This window comes from Schistocerca serialis, chromosome 1 (assembly GCF_023864345.2).
Source record: "Schistocerca serialis cubense isolate TAMUIC-IGC-003099 chromosome 1, iqSchSeri2.2, whole genome shotgun sequence".
In the NCBI taxonomy this organism is placed as follows: Eukaryota; Metazoa; Arthropoda; class Insecta; order Orthoptera; family Acrididae; genus Schistocerca; species Schistocerca serialis.
In genome coordinates, this window is record NC_064638.1 from 558,781,478 (window position 1) to 558,799,767 (window position 18,290).

The following is an 18,290-nucleotide window of genomic DNA, read 5'->3' on the forward strand; positions in this document are numbered from 1 at the left end:
CAATGGCACAGGAATTAAACTGTACAGTACTCCTGGATGTTCCTTTACAAACAAACATTTGAAAACAGAGTTTGGCAGTTCTGTTTTTCCTTTGCTACACTCAGTTTCAGCTCATGTCTCTTCAACAAGTATATGAACACTTAACTCTGCTAGTACTAACAGCCTTTCCACATGAAAAGAGTTTCTTTTGGTTTAGTGGTAGGCTGTTCAATAATATTCTGCTATGCTAGTCGAAGGCTTCATCCATCACCCTCTTGATAGCTAAACAACAGCACTCTGCTTTAAATTAATAGAAGTAGTACAGAGTTGAGGACAGGCGCAGACAAAAGAGAATGAACACTTGCCAGTTTTAAGAAGAAATCCTATGATGGGCTAGAACACACACACACACACACACACACACACACTGCATTTTGTATCTCCTTTACATTGCCTATAGTCACTTAAGTCTCTGCCCAAATAATTCATACTACTTTTAGTGTCTTTTTTATTTGATTCCCTTAGAATTTATGTAACTACATTACATTTATTTTACTTTTCTTGTTGTTCATCTTATAGCCTCATCACTCATCAAGACACTACCATTCCATTCAGTCGACCTTCCCATAACTTTGCCACCTCTGACAGAATTACAGTATAAGTAAGTTTAAAATTTTTATTTCTTCCCCATGAATACTAATTCAATTTCCAAATTCTTCCTTAATCTTACTGCCTGATGTCTGTACAGATTGAATAATAGGAGGATATGCTACAACCCTGTCTCACTCCCTGCTCAATTACGGTCTCCATTTGACGTCTTTCATTTCTTGTGACTGCAGTGTAATTTTTGCACACTTGTAGATAACCTTCTGCCAAGATTTTATCCCAAAAACTTCCAAACAGTATGTTCCAGCCAAAACATGCTATAAATGTGTTTGCCTTTCTCCATCTGGCTGCCTCTGTAGCCAAGTATCCAGGTTCAATTCCCAGGGCCACATCAGATTTTTTCTGAAAAGGAGAGGTCTCCAATGATGAGATCAACTTTTTGAAACCATCTATACCATTACATCCGGAATTTTACGTGGCACTTAAGAAAGTAGTATTTTGTTAGAGCAGTTCTGTGGAGTAGTGCAGAAGGCTGTGGTTCCAAATCTTATCAAGGGCTTTAATTTTTATTTTGAATCTTTATCAAAATGACTTTGATCATTATTTTTATTTAGTTTATAATGTTTATGAATGTGTATTTAATTATATTTATCACAATACTTTGAAATTCTGATCTGTCTTTTAAAAATAAAAGACGAAATAATTTACTTATAGTAATTGGGTGATGGTGTCAACAATGTATTTTTTGTTACAGGATGTACAGGTTTTTGGATGGTAATCATCATACAGACATTTAAAACAGCCTAAACTGCTATTGCACTACTGACAAAATAATGCAGATGAAGATTTAAACAGAACAATGGATCATAAGTAAAACCAAATTAAAGTGAAATGAGGAATAGAAATAATGAATGCAGTAACAAGGACGAAAAAATGGCATAATGAAATGATGGAAATTAAATCAAAATTAATACCTAAGGCTAATTAAAATCACATGAACAAAGATTTCATTAGGAAAAAGAACAATAGGAAGAAAAATGAGAGCAAATGAAGAAGTTAATATAATAATTAAAATAATGTCACAATGGAACAGAAATAAAAGTTACATTTACACCAATTAACTGAATAAAAATAGCTATCAAAGTTGTTGCAATAAAAACTCAAAAATTCAAACTCACAACCATCTTTACATTGGAGGTCTTATCCCATCCATTACACCACACAGCCACTCAATATAAAAATTTCTTAACATTACTGAGCATCACATAAAATTCTGAATTTCTTTTTGGTTGATTACTCACAAATAAGGGCCCACCATGGTGAATGGCTGTGGTGTGTAATATCTGGGATCTTAACCTACATCACCATATAGATGGTTCTAAAAAGTCGATCCCACCATTGGGAAACTCTCCTTGTGAGCTAAGGAGTTCAGAAACTGGGTCCAGTCACCTCATGAGACTACATGAGAAGCACCTTCAATAAAGAAGCAGCAGCATCACCAGGATTCATCTACTGGCAATAATGGCTGGTGGGACTGGCGACATGCGGATCTCACATCCCACAACCATAGAGCACTCCTCGTATTGCTTAGTACGTAGCAGTTGACGAGTTGGTACGGGCCTAAGGCCTAATCTGTGGGTGATATTCACTTTTTATTTCACCTTTCATCAAAATATTTCTACATTAAGTCATAAAATCAGTATTGCCAAGCGCATTTCATTTTTCTAGAACTCAAACAGATCTTCCACTAATTGTGCTTTTCTTCCGTAAATAATTAGTGTCAGTATTTTGCCACCATAAATTATTAAACTAATAGTTCTGTAATAACAACACCTATCAGCAACAGTCTCTTTTTTAGGAATTGGAAAATATATTCTTCTTGAGTCTGAGGTTATTTCACCTGTCATACATGTTCCATATACCAGGTGAAACTATTCTGTCATTGTTGCTTCCCAACAGTCTTACAAGTTTGTGGAAATGTCATCTAGCTCAGATACTTTGGTTCAACATATGTCCTGCAGTGTTTTTCCAACTGTTCTCACAGTATGACACTGTCCATTTCATCTTCATCCACTTCGCTGTCCAGACTATTGCCAACAGGTTTCTTTTATTTATTCCTATATATCTGAGCCACTTAGATTAAAAAAGGATTAAGAGAGAGGGTTAAGATAGGGAGATGGTTTATCATAATTCCTTTTCAACTATGCAGTCAAGTATTTGATGCGGATATAACACAAGGAAAATCCTAAAAACAACAGTTGGAACAAAGATAGGTCAAATAAACATAAATTGTTTGGGATTTGCAGATGACTTAACATTACTAGCTAAAAACATTTAAGAAGACAGAAATCAAATAACATTCCTAGAAACTACTGCACAAAAAATAGGACTCCAGATAGGTCTATCACTTGAGAAGGCTGAGATAATATTAACACGTCCACTAGTAATCAAGCACATAACTATCAATAACAAGAAAGTAAAAATAATGAAACAATTCAAATACCAACGAGAAATTTTAACATGCTACTTGTACAAGAAACCTACATGACAAGTAAGAACTAACAAAATGACAAAAAGCGCAAAAATTAACATGATCTGCATACTATAAAAATGTCTATCAATCAAAAATAAATTAAAACGTTAGAAGTTGGTGATTCAATCAGAAGCGACATACAGAAGTGAAACTCTTTCCAAAGTCACCCAGAAAAATTGAATCGAAAAAACCCTAAAAGTACAGAGTACACTAGCTAGAACACGCATAAATCAGAAATACGAAGAAGATGGACAATCGAGCGTAGTGCCAACTGAGGTGGTGTACAGTGAACTGGAGCCCATTACAGATACTATACAGAAAAAACATCTCTTTTCCTAGTCACATTATGAGGCCACCAGAAACCAGATCATCAAGAAAAATTATAAGAAACTTTGGAACATGAATGAACAAGTAGGATAGATAAAGGAAATCAGGGAGAATATGAAAGAGCTACAGTTAACCCTGGGCAGAAAATTTAAGAAAACTGAGAAAAATAAACAAGATTTAAACCAAAAACAGATAAACAACCAACAATAAAAAAGGTATTTACAGACGAGCAATGACAAAACACATTAGGACGAATGAAAAGATACTGGATGATTTGGAAAGAATATCTATCGAAGAAGATGACCAGAAAATGATTGACTGAAGGGTCCAATGGGACGTAAAAGCAGCAGAATAAGAAGAAAGAAGAAGAATCCTATATATTCCTTCCACCCTTCATCCTTCCCTTTGTTGCTTCATAATGGCTTTCCTCTTAGCTGTAGTTCCTTCTATTGCGATTTTCTTTTCCAGGAACATTTATTTAAGTTTCCTTTGTTGCAACATCAAGCTCATTCAGACTCTCACAGCCAGCCAAGGAGTATGCGGGTCAGCAACAGACATAAGCCTGCAACCGGATGTGGCAATAATGCTGATGTACATTCTGTAACACAGAGTTCTCCGATTAACAGCGGATGAGACTGTTACATGCTGTGGCACCAAGCTGCATTTCCAAAGCCGAATACATGACAGAAACCTATCTCGTTATACCCCCAGCTGGAGTGAGTATATATGAAGGAATTTATGGCATAATGGTGTCAGTCAGATTCTGACAAAAATGAGTTAAATACTATGTTATGTAGTATATGCTGCACTCTTTTGTAGGGCAAAGTGATGCATGTCTTTGTATGCACAATAGCATCACAGCTGGCACCCCAAGTTCTATTGGGAAATGGTTTGTACAATAGACGTTGTAGCAAAGCGAAGCAGTCTGGCTTGCACCACAGTACCATAAAACAAAATAAGATTTTCTGTTCCACCACTGGGAAGCTTTCCTTTCTTTATCACCACCATCACCACCACCACACAGAAAAGTTTGTTTTATCATCTTCAAAACTAGTTTGAGGTAAGTTTTGTATTATAACACTGTCTAAACTGTTTTCTGGTGAGTCTTGTGTGATAACAGTGACTAGACTGTTTTCAGACAAGATTATATTGTTTTATTGTTGTCTACGCTGTTAGCATGATTAACTGGCAGTTGTTATTGATGCTTGAGCTTATGTTCATAGTAATATGAATAATGTAGAAAGAGTTAGAGTAATCATGAATGAAGAGGGAGAAATATTGGATTCTGCTTCAGGATGCAATACATCTGAAAGTGAGTCTAATGAAGAAGATGAGCAACAGAAATCATATGGAAGAAAATGACAGAGACAAAAGGAAGACAGGAGATGAAAATGAAAAGGAATCTATGTAATGGATACAGTACCAGAAAATGTAAAACAGTTCCTGTTAAAATATTATGCAAAGATGATCACTACAGTAGACTACAATTTGCTTCAAAAATAAGTGAAGAAGAAAAGAATGGAATTTTTTATAGCTATTGAAAAATGATGTCTTCTAACTCTCAAAATGCCTACCTATGTGGACTCAGACAGAATCTCCTGCAGCAAGAGAACCACAAAAAGGATATCGTCCTCCAAAGACTTGTATTAACAAATAATATTTACATGTTCAGAATTACTCAGTTAAAGTCTGTAAGAATATTTCCTGAGAACTTTTCAAATTTCTGATGACAGATGTCTTGATGTACAGAACTAGTGAATTAAAGTGTCCAATCTCTTGGCTACAAATTCAGTGGTTGCAGCATAGAAGATTTGAACCTACAATGGTACATTACAAGACAACTGTGAATGCTGATATGGAGTTTTTCATCTCGGATATACAAACAGGAAAGAAGGGACATCAGTCCAGCTCAAAAGTATAAAATAGGAAATACAAACAGTCAGTAATCTGAAGAAAAAGGACATGTTACACTTGTTACCATACATTGCTCTTGATCACCATGTAACTTCTGAGGCCAAAGACGACAGATATATTTTTATGTTAATTCAAACTGAAATTTATGTAATTTATACAAAATTCTGATGATGCTATTAATATTACTACATTTTATCGTGCTGAAGTACTGGTAACTCACAGTGATATTGTTAGTTAAAACAGAAACTCACAGAATTTATAATAAGTATGGTGATAATATTACTACATTTAATTTATTATCCAATATTAATACTATCCCTTATTACACTCAATATACCTGTACATACTCCTATTAAACTTCCCTGATTTTTCTGTGCAATGTTTCACGAAAGTTCAATTCCTCAAAATGAGCAAAATTGACTTACACCATTATGCCGTAAACCCCTTCGTATGCTGCTACATCAGCTGCAGTGGGCTTCTGTCGACTCTGTGCATTTGACAGTCATAGTCTCTGGTCCATTGGTCAGTCAAATGTGTGGCCAAACTGTTATGGTCTTGTCCATCAGCATCATCAATCAGGCGAAGCTGCTGGTCTATGAACCATCAACTAGCCCTGATGGATCTGGCCTTCAACCTGTATCCACAGAGATGAGAACACTTAATGGGTGCCATCACCTGACATGTCAGCCAGTCTCTGCCTCAGGCCACGTGCAATGTATGCAAGCCCAACCGCAAGGTCTTGCAGCAGAGCTGACATCCAACATGCATCAGCAAGTGTGCCATCAACACCAGCTGCTGTTGCCCCACCACAGCATTCTGCTGCCTCTGTGTACTTCCTCACTACATGCCATCTTCAGCTACTGTGCCACAACCATCCACCTTCTGTATGAAGGCATCAAATAATAAAGGTTGTTGTCATTGTGTACTTAGGGTTGGATTTCACAGTTTCCTGCACACACCACTCTAGAGTTAAAAATGATCTTCCTCCAACACTGGCGTCTGACAACTGTGACACTGGTGTCAGGTGTGCCAATACCTATGAGCAACATCACGGGGTGACAATCTGCAGCAAAACTTGAACTTGTTGAGTGGAAATGATTATTTTGCATATGATAGAGTTAGACACACAATATTCAACCACCTGAATAGGCAGCCTGGACATTATGCTGGGGAATGTATGGAATGGTCACATTTGGTGGTCAGATGTAACAATTAGGCATGTTCAGTGACAGGAAATAGGATTGTGGTGTTGATGTGGTTACTTTCCTGTTGTATTTTCCCTTATATTGTGAACGCAGGCTTTGCAACGAACTAACGCAGGCTTTGCAACGAACTAATCAAGAGGTGGAGAAGGTTATCACCACGCAGGTGATTTGGACCTTATTCAGTCAGACGGTGCAAATGCAGTCAGACAATATGCCACTGCACATGGAGTTGGATGCATTGAGAAAGGGTAGGACAGATCAGTTCTTGTCCAGAAAATCAGTATCCATTGAGAATTAGTACTGCTACTCTAGACTCTCCTTTCTCACGCAAGGCAGGGCAGGATGTGTCACAGGCAATCGGCTAACAGCCAAAAAGGTGGGGTATTGGTTGGAGGAACAGCTTTTAAATATGTCCATATTAATTTTGCTGGGAGATGTTGAGGCATGCATAATGGTTTACAAGGATTTAAGGAATACACTCAAATTTGAAATTCCAAGAGCAGGCTTGGTGCAGCAACACAGGAGACAAAATAAGTGTAGGTGTTACAGGGAACAACAGAACAATGAACAATGTGTCACAAGAACAGGAGCAGTTCATCAAAAACTTTGTGTACAGGATTAGAAAGTTATAGTCAGCAGATACAAGTTGATACAAAATGGCAATACCCAAATTCACGACAGAAATGAAATTTTTACCATGGGATGTGCATGTTACATAAAAGGAGAAACAGGTCACATATGGCAGGAATACTGTGAACCACAATGTAAGAAATTCAAATGACTTTGGTATCCGGATGGGACTGCAGACAAAAGTCTAACAGGGGCCTGACAGGTGGACACAGCGTAGGACTGTTAACTCACAGTTACAACACCAATGGGGCCACCACACCCACTGTGCAGCACTCCCAGTAAATGTATGCACAGCCAAAACATGTGTAGTGATGGAATTTTGCTTTGATAACTTAGTTGATGGAAGACCAGAAGATTTTATTGGAAATGGGTTCACAGGTGTCTGTGGCAAGTTTGGAAATCATGATGTAGGTTAAGTGCAGTGGAAGGAAACAATGTCATTTCACTTGGTTCATCACTGTTAGGGTTTTAGGTTTGGGCAAAACACTTCCAGGTTGTAGAAAGTTTTGTCTCATACTGACAATGGTTACTTTGCAATCTTAGGGTTAGATTTCTTGCTTAAACATCATGCTAAAGTTGACCTAGAACAGTTCATAGTACAGTTGGATGGTACATTGCTCAATTAGCTACTACTGCCAGGAATACCAAACTGACCATGGCATGCCCCACATGTCATGAAAGTCACCTTGACTATACACGATCACTTAGGATCAACCCACAAAATAAAATATCGCTCAATGAAAGGAAACTATTGAGTGTGAGCATAGGAACTAATCTGCCAGTGAATATATTATCTTATTGAGCTGTTAGAGGAATAAGGTAAGGCACAGTATTTTGAATGCAGGAGTGCTGTACGTGTACAGGAGTTTGACAGAAAGCAGGTAGTGTCCATTGTGACTGACAATTTTGGGTTCACGGAACTGTACAAAGGACTGATTATCACAAACTTTAGATTTTGCAGGAAAATAGTTTAAACAGCAAAATTCAGACCTGAATATTAAGCAAGTGGCCACTTTACCTGCATTATGGGAGATTGTAGTGCACTTGGGAAACAGAGATAAGACTATGATAGAGCAGTTACTGTTAGAATAAGAGCTTCTGCAAAATCTTCATGGGTCTTTGCTAGCAATCCCAATGACAACATAAAATCCTAAATGAAAATAAGCTTACTATGTATCACAAATAATACCATATACAGCATATCTGCAAGCAATGATGGAAGAATTCATCAACTAACAGCTTTGACACAGAATTATTAAGGAGAGTAAGTATCATGGCACATCCATCGTCCTGAAAAACGTTCACATGGGGCAGACTCCCATCACTTTTGTTATGACCATTGGTACCTTAAAAAGAGTATGGTTACAGGTGCTTATCCAGTTCTATATATAACACAAACTTTGGATAATATGAGGCAACACAGATATTTTCTGTCATTTTCACCCGTTAAAGGTTGCACTAGTCTCTCCCACACAGACAGAATGTATGAATCTGTCAGAACATTATCAGTAGGCACCCCACCTATGAATGCTGTTTGGATTGAAAAATGCACCAGTGATATTTCAGTGCCACTTAGATGAACCTCTGGAAGTACTGAAATGTAAGCAATGCATGATGTACTTCGATAAAATAATTCTCTCTGAAAAGAATGTAGAGGAGCATGGATAATGGCTAAGGGAACTGTTTAAGCAGTTGGACATGGCTCACCTAGCATTCAGTTTAGAAAAGTGATAGAAGAAGTGCAGTATTTAGCCCAAGGCTTGTAATTAGTTGTGAGGGATTCCGGGCAGATTACAGAATAATAAAAGGCATATAAGATTTTTGGTCTAAGGAGTTGCAGTCTTCCTTAGGTCTGGCAAATTAGCAGAAATAGCACGGCCACTTACTATCTATGAAGAGTGAAGTTTCAATGGTCGGCAGAGTGATGAGACACATTCAGTCAATTGAAAGAACTATTAATAACTGGACCAATATTAGTTTTCCCAAATTATGAAAAGAAATTTGTATTGCCATGCATCATGAGCAATGATGCTTTCACTGAGTATTAAGTCAGAAAATGGATGGGGAAGAACACTCTGATGCCTATGGCACACCAAAGGTCAACAAAGCAAACAAGTACTAATCTATGATGGAGACAAGAGAGATGCTGAGTCTCAGACACTGATAAGCCAGAACATTATGACCACCTACTATCAATATAAACCTGTCCAGGTGATAGCAGAGTCACCTGGCGAGTGATGACCGCAAGTCACACACACACACACACACACACACACACACACACACACACACAGTGCATGTAGTATCAGCGAGGATACTGTCCGTGTGTAGAAAACAGAAGATGCGCAATCCGATTTTGACTGAGGGCAGATTGAAATGGCCCGGAGCCTTGGCACAAGCATTTCAGAAACTGCACTATATGTCAGGTGTTCAAGGAGTGCTGTGGTGTCTTCAACACGAGATGAAACCAAGGTGAAACCATGTCCAGATGTTCTAGGGTTGGATGGCCACCCCTCATTATAGATGTTGGATGTTGCTGGCTAAGCAGATCGGTAAAATAGGACAGGGACTAACATCTCCCTTTAATGCTGGACAGAGCACAAGTGTATTTGAACACACAGTGCACTGAACACTGAACGATGTGCTTCCGCAGTCGATAACCCATACATGTGCCATTGTTAACACCATGACAACAGCAGCTATGACTCCAACAGGCATGTGACTATCGACACTGGGTGTTGCTGCAGTACCAGAGTGTTGCATGGCCTGACGAATCCCAATACCTTCTTAATCATGCCGACAGGAGGGCGCGAGTCCTTAGTCTCCCAGGGGAACAGCTCCTTGACACCTGTACTGTGGGATGGAGACAAGTTGGTAGCAGCTCCTTTGGGCTCTGGGAAACATTCATGTGGGCAACCATGGGTACAGTGGAGCTAGTGCAAGGCATCATGATGGCCAAGGAGTATCATAGACTGGTTGCAGACCACATACACCCTTTCATGACGATTGTGTTTCCCAACGGCAGTGAGACTTTTCAACATGATAAGGCACCATGTCACAAGACCAGGAGTGTGATGGAAAGGTTCGTTGAACACAGTGGTAAGTTCCAATGGAGTTAGGTTGACTGATAAGAGAAGATGGTGACTGGAGTATCAGGTACTTATGGTAGACACAAATGCTATGTGATATATCCATAGCCAGTAAAATAATGGACTTCGCGAAATTTCTACATATCAGAACAAAGGAGACTCTGCTAGTTATGTCCGACAGAAAGACATTGGCAGTAGCAAAAGGAACTGCACTGATGCCAGACAGGGCAGGTTGCTGTATGCCCTTTCATGGTGGTTCAAATATTCACAGGGATATGGGAATATGAAAAAACAACTATTTCGGAAGGGTGGGCACACAGCAGATTCAGAGAGAAGGACCTTGCTGGGCGTATCCAAAGTACAACTTAGTAACAGTCATCACCACTTGCTACTAGGGCTATTGATAAAATATCACAATATTTTTTCCTAAATATATATGCGACATTTCTTTTACCGATATACTGATAATATTTTTTTTTTATATTTTGAGGGCTGATAATGTTTTTTTTAATATCAATATAGTGGATTCCTGATATTTTTTTAAAATATCAGCATTCCTACCTGCTATGAGCAAAGGACACTCAGTAGGAACAAAATTATTTGCAATCAGAGAAATGGGATTCCACTAAATGAGACCAAGTGACATCTCAGAGCCAACTTTATGGCTTCCAGCAACAACAGGAACAATGGCTCTTAACCCAATGTATCCTCTGCTGTATCTACTCAATTATCCTTTTGAAACCCTACGAATGAAGAACCTAACCTACACGAATACTATCATTGATTTCATCATCCCTATTTCCCATGACAAACTATTAGCAACACAGAATGGGTACATTAGTGCAAAACAGTTGTCGCAGTATATTTAGCAGTACCACAATGCATACCAGCACAGAGTTACTGTAATGACAATTTTGTCTTTGTAATCTTTCTTAATTGCTGTTATCACTGATGTGGACTATGTCCGTAATTGGTGGAGGACCATTTCTCAATTCATGACCTACCAACCCAATGGATTGACCACAAGGTTCAACTTAAGTGGTGGTACATTTTTGGCATACCAGATGCCATACACTGTACAAAGCAAAGGGAACAGAAGATGAACAGTCAATGTGTCATGTGTTAAATAATAGTGTGGAAGAGAGAGAGAGAGAGAGAGAGAGCGCACCAGTGGTGAAGTGGGAAGAAATGAATGCGCTATAAATTATTCTTATATCTGCCACTACCACTGTTATTAACATCATAATTACTGTCATTATTAGTATAATCTTCACCACCACTAGTGGTAACAGTAGCTGCAGCTGTACAAGTAATGCCAGTATTAACTCTGTTATCTCATAGCCAGTATCATTTACTCACAGTGCCACTTCAGACAGGTAATCATATACGCCACAGAAATTTGACACTTCTGCAGCTCACTTTTTGAATCACTGGCAACCCGATGTGCAAACATGCCCAGGGGTGCTCATTTTCCACAACGTGCATTAACACTACATGGAATATAGATATGGATTACTAACAATATTGACTCAAGAAACGCATAAGGACAGAATCGATGTATATCTCTGCAGATTGTTCTACACTGCTAGAGAGAAACTGGTTCCTAGTCATCCTGTAAAGATGTGAGGAGACAAAATAACGTCTTTGAACTCATGTTTATATAGTGGTTTTATTCTCTGTTTATTAAGTGAGTCTTTATTTGCAGCTTTCAAGTGAGCTATTACAAAAAATAGCTTCACAGCTGAAGCTGTCAACTGTGTAACACAATGAAGAGCCCATCCCGAGCAACATGCTGCCAAAATGTATTCAACAAAGTTGATTTCACAGTCTCCACGATAAATGACTGAAATACGCTTCACAGCAATAGGGGTATCAAATGTATCATCCCAGCCTCAGCTCTCCCAACATCTGAATTTGCCCCTATGCAAGAGAAACAGGTCACTTTGTTGTTATAGAAGATCTGATATTTCAATTTAAATCAGGCAATGAATTACAGATTACTGTTCTAGACTTGAACATCATCAGTCCAAATGTAACAGACATACTGACACCCATTTCACAAGATATACTGTGGATGTGTAGTAAGGTTCCACTCGGCACAGCCCATTCTACAAGTATCACCAATTCCGAAATGGAAGAGAGTTATACAGTCTACCAGTAAAACAAATGGTTGTGAGAGATGGGCGGTAAGTTTCTGGTCACTCATTAGTTCACCACCAAGTTACTGCAATATGCTGTCAATGACAGATATCAGCAAGATGCAACATTTACTAATTCAATCACTTCCCTGTCAACACTACACAGATCACTAATGACATCACACTTAAAAATTAAGCACTTCCCAGCTACTGTTTATAGGAATTTATGTTACACAAATGTTTAATTATCAACTGCAATAAATATTATCTTAATAAACTGAAAGTAACTCAACTATATAAATACAAGCTCAGTGAAGTTCTTCTGTCTACTGACACATGGTGTGAAACATAAAACACCCCACTTGGGGGTGTCTGTGCACTGTGCCACCATGTGATACATAAGGTGAGCTGCTGGGTCAGTGGAAGAGTCATCTGCAGTCTATATATCTAAAATAAAATTATCTGTTGTAGTAACTGCTTGCATATTCTAAAACTGGATCTTCAAATTTACATTTTAGAAAAATGGTAACTTTGTTGATTCAATTTACTTTAACCACATGATCCTAGTCAATGGTGATTTCTTTATGAACTATGTTCAAAGGAGAAACAAACACAGTCTTCTTCCTCAAAAGATAAAAAAAGGTATATTTGATGTACAACTTCTGGATAGGCAGTTGTGGTACCAGTATTCCTCATGAAAGGCAAAGAGAACCATGTTTCACAAACATTTTACATATTTAGCAGTGAAATTCCATTAGTCTGACTTTCAGTGTCTGCTAATGGATAGGCATGATGCATTTTACTTGTGCACAGTAAAACATCAGAAAACAGCAACATAGGCTACATTGAAACCGAATCTGTAGCTTTTGTAACATTCTTCCAATGGGGACAAAATACGACGTACATGTAAACACAAGTTAAATTCAGCTTGATTATCTATTTTTTGTTAGGCCTACTCCATGTATACTGAGACACATGTTCCTCTGTTTAAATTATCTTCAGTGATTGCAGTATTGAAAAGCTCATTTTTAGCCTCAAATTCAGTACATTTCAAATGTTACAGTAATTCTTCAAATGTTAAATCTTACCAAATAGTTCTTACTACAGTTACCACTCCCACTCTCCACCTTTCTCCCCATTTAAGCAATATCGTAGATGTTTCTTTTCTCCTTGAGTGCTCCATGCAGCAAAGAGATCAGAGGTGACTGCACAATAAAGACAATAGTAAAAATTTTGTTTGCCTCAATAAAGGTGCTCCTTTTTCCAGACATTACACACATTTATTAATGTATTAAATTAATTACATAATACACGGGGTAACAATGATTTGCAGAAACTTAACGGCGTGGCAAAAAAGATTCGAGATGAGATTGGGGTATTTACTATTAACAGCTCATATTTAAGTCAGGATTTAGGGCATCTCTTTGTTTATGGAGATGCAAAACATAAAATGTGCAAAGTGCACGGGGTTTTGAAAACTCCTACGCATGATGGTGGGGGAAGCTTTACTGAAAAATTTGTAATTCTCTAAACGCAGAGTGAGGGACATTAAGCGGCTTCTGTTTATTACGACGGCCACTACTAACAGCTTAAACAAAAGATTTAAAAAGTAGATACGTTTAAAGAATCTGGCATTTTTTGTCAACACGCGGTAACATTTCAAACAATTTATGTGAATTAGCTGACACCTCAACATGTTACTACTACAATGACTTCAGGTAACGCCGTGTCGAGTATTTCCTCGCCTTTTGAGAGTCGTCATACTACAAATAAACGATTCTGTTAGTTACCAAACACTGGCGAACTGTTAACTAACAACGTCTGACACATCATCTACAAACACTTAAAATGCGCCACAACAAACACTGTTTACTAACAGACTACTGCGCTACAAAAATTTAAGTATTGACTCACCATAAATCACAGCTAGTCCAGTCTCGTGGATAAATCGAAATCTCCTGTGTTTGAACAGCCATATGGTTAACACTGTCAGAGTAAGTAAGAATGTATACAAAAGTAAATTTAAGCTGTCAATCTGATGGTTATGCTGTGCTTTGGCATCTAATTCAATATCGCTTTTTGCAGATTCGGCAGGACTCGAAAAGGCACATAATAAAATAAATATATAAGCCAGAGGACAAGTAACTACGCTGTACATCATCACAATAACAGGAAAAAAACCATACATCAAATCTCTCTCCTACTTCTGCTGTCTCTGCAGCAGGGCCATTTTGAAATGGGTACCAAAGAACTAGTGGTGGGCAGGAAATCGCGTATCTGTTAGAAATCGCAGTGACTGAGAAGTCACAGATATCACAGTAGCAACTTTACAGAATCTAACTGCGATTTCAGTCACAGTTAGCAGTCGCAAGTAGTATTTCACATTCAAAGACGTGAGCCATCTATTGGTCGAATTTAGCACTGCTTTCTGCGATTTCAGTGAAAAGTCGCAACTAAGAGTCGCAAGTAGCAACTAAAAAGCGCGGTTAACAGTGGCATCTGTTGGCCGAAGTTCGTACTACGTCCATCTCTGCGGTACGCTATGGAGTCTAACTGCGATTTCCGTGACAAGTCGCAACTAAGAGTCGCAAGTAGCAACTAGAAAGCGCGGTTAACAGTGCCATCTGTGGGTCAAAGTTCGTACTACGTCCATCTCTGCGGTACGCTATGGAGTCTAACTGCGATTTCCGTGACAAGTCGCAACTAAGAGTCGCAAGTAGCAACTAAAAAGCGCAGTTAGCACTGCCATCTGTTGAGCAAAGTTCATACTACGCTATTCGCTACAGAGTCAAACTGCGATTTCTGTGACAAATCGCAACTAAGAGTCGCAAGTAGCAACTAAAAAGCGCAGTTAACATACTTTTCCTAGTGTCATCTGTTAACCGACGTACGTACTTCGTTATGAGAGCCTTGTGCCTCACGAGATCGATGTGCTGTGTGTGCATATGAAGGGCTTATTTCAATAGTGGTACAAGTCCATTTTTGTTAATTTTGAGATATAGAGTCGTAAAGTTAAATGAGTGCTGAAAAATCTGCAGTTGAGATACCAGAAATATTCAAGCATATGGCTTCTTGCTAGAGATGAACCTTTATTTATGTTTGTTTGGATCGCTAACTTCAGAAGCATTATAGACAGAAAAGTGTAGGTAATGGACTTGTACCACTATTGAAATAAGCCCTTCATATTATATGACGACATGCACATTCAGCATCAGTTATGGTTGGTCAAATACTGCTGTGACTCTGAATGTATTATATTAATAAGAAGCAACATTGCCTTTTTCTCCTGAAAATATCAAGTAACGTAACAAATGTGTTTGATTCTGCTTCCAATATGACAGTTTTGGTTAATACTCCACATGCCTACATGACTTTGCAATGTTAACACAGCAGAACTCAGACATCTGTGTAAGTGTAGAGAAATGAAAACAGTCATATGAATGCCTCACTTTTGTTCCGACACAGTTCAAGACTCGGGAGAAAAGTTTTACACCTGGTGTTCTACATGGCAACTTCACACACAAGAACTTTTTGCCGACACTACTACCACCTACATAAGTAAGCTTTTCCTGTGTCACTTTCAAGTAATGCACTTAAGCTATTCCTGATTTAACTGGAAGATCTGTACTTCCCACTATCAACAGCCTCAAAATGCATATTGTAGACTTCGGGATATGTTACAGGTCAGTGTCACACCAAGATTGGTGAGAAAGGGGGGGGGGGGGGGGGGCGGCACGTCGGTATCCAACAAGTGTTTACCAATAAATAAGTGGCGGAAAATTACGGGTATAGGACGGCTTAACATGTGGAAAATGACATTTTTATTATTCACTCAATGTATTTAACATTTATTATTCCTTTAAAATCGCACAACAACTTCAATAAAACACTTTAATCAGTCACACACTTATTTCATAATTATTTCACTTTTAAACTCCAAATCCTCTAAGAGCTGCCTTGAATCTTCACGAGTCTCTCTCAACAGCCTTGATGTGGATAGATATGTACAGCAAACAGTAATCAGTCAGAACTGCGTCTGCAAAAACACAAGGATTATTAAACAATTTTTGCTGTCACTTTACTAGCAATATAATTGACAGAGTAGATTGCTAATATTTGCTATATCACATTTGCTAATATTTGATATATCACATTCGCAAGAACGATCTCACTGAAGTAATTAAATCCATCAAAACGCTTAGAAACTAACCTCTCGTCTGACGAAAACGGTCTAAAGACTGACAATTTCTTCAGCTCTGTTGACAATGATATTTTGAATTATCACTTTACTGAGTGACTGAAATGTAGTTCAGGTACCTATGAACATAACAATATGTTAGAATTCATTTTCTAAACACGAACTATTACGGTACTGTGCGGCTACTTACATATTAATTACACTATTAATATTTTCACAGTTGTTTCTTTAATACAAAATTAAAGCCAACGGAAGAATAAACGTAAAACATACTTACCAATGACAGATTTGTTGAGATGCAATTTTCTGTGTGGACAGATGTAACTTTTTCATACGGTGGTACGTCGCAGAAATCGCAGGAGTCACAGAAATCGCAGAAGTAGCAGAAGTCACAGAAATCGCAGAAGTAGCAGAAATCGCAGAAGTCGCAGAAATCGCGGAAGTAGCAGAAATAGCAGTGGCGGAGGGATACGCGACTTAGGTTCCTTAACTGCGACTCTTAACTGCGACAAATCACAGTTAAGAATAACAGATACTGAAAAGTAGCATTCACAGAAATCACTGATATCGGAAAATCGCAGTTTAGCCCAACACTACAAAGAACTTTACTCGGGAGATATACTTGCTATTGGTGCCACTCATCGCCACATGATACATGGTCATCTTTTTGTAACTAACAGACTGCAATAGATATTCAGAATTTTGCTGCCACTGAAAGCTTCAATAGCCCTCAAAACTCATGTAGCAAATTTATATCACGTAAGATAATATCGCTAATTTATGAAATAATCACAAATGAATTTGCCATGCTAAGGAAATTATGCCGTAACGCTAATATTCGATTTACAATTCGCTGTTTTAAAATTTGGTTTGTGCTAGTATACGATAGGCTTTTATGCTTAGTCTGACATGATAGTTTAATAGCTCCTGCTATTGTCCCAGTAATTTCTTAAGAAGAACGAAACGGGTCTTCACTACTCAACAGCGTCAAAACACCGGCCACAAATCAAACCCCACTCAGCCCTACAGTAAATTCGACAACGGATCAGAATTCAAAATCTACATCTACATCTATACTCCGCGAGCCACCTTACGGTGTGTGGCGGAGGGTACTTATTGTACCACTATCTGATCCCCCCTTCCCTGTTCCATTCACGAATTGTGCGTGGGAAGAACGACTGCTTGTAAGTCTCCGTATTTGCTCTAATTTCTCGGATCTTTTCGTTGTGATCATTACGCGAGATATATGTGGGCGGTAGTAATATGTTGCCCATTTCTTCCCGGAATGTGCTCTCTCGTAATTTCGATAATAAACCTCTCCGTATTGCGTAACGCCTTTCTTGAAGTGTCCGCCACTGGAGCTTGTTCAGCATCTCCGTAACGCTCTCGCGCTGACTAAATGTCCCCATGACGAATCGCGCTGCTTTTCGCTGGATCATGTCTATCTCTTCTATTAATCCAACCTGGTAAGGGTCCCATACTGATGAGCAATACTCAAGAATCAGACGAACAAGCGTTTTGTAAGCTACTTCTTTCGTCGATGAGTCGCATTTTCTTAGAATTCTTCCTATGAATCTCAACCTGGCGCCTGCTTTTCCCACTATTTGTTTTATGTGATCATTCCACTTCAGATCGCTCCGGATAGTAACTCCTAAGTATTTTACGGTCGTT

General features: G+C 38.5%; 1 protein-coding gene and 1 long non-coding RNA gene across 7 annotated transcripts in view; both read right to left on the minus strand.

Moving 5' to 3' along the window:
• Window positions 1-14,677, minus strand: part of LOC126475464 (sodium/hydrogen exchanger 7) — a 172,482-nt gene extending 157,805 nt beyond the window's left edge. For 4 of the 6 annotated variants that reach the window (XR_007586737.1, XM_050103359.1, XM_050103376.1 and 1 more), the window contains exon 1: window positions 14,336-14,676. Coding sequence is in view for 5 of the 6 variants with exons in the window: in XM_050103359.1 (XP_049959316.1) it covers window positions 14,336-14,609 (274 nt within the window). In the remaining variant the exon portion in view is untranslated. Of the gene's footprint in view, window positions 1-14,335 lie in introns of all 6 variants that reach the window. The other 2 variants (XM_050103351.1, XM_050103390.1) reach the window with 1 other exon arrangement.
• Window positions 14,678-16,284: 1,607 nt separating this feature from the next.
• Window positions 16,285-17,210, minus strand: LOC126457876 (uncharacterized). Its single transcript, XR_007585540.1, has 3 exons — window positions 16,897-17,210; window positions 16,632-16,738; window positions 16,285-16,457 (listed from the first exon to the last, which is right to left on the minus strand). It is a non-coding gene; the product is annotated as an uncharacterized LOC126457876 (long non-coding RNA).
• Window positions 17,211-18,290: the final 1,080 nt, after the last annotated feature.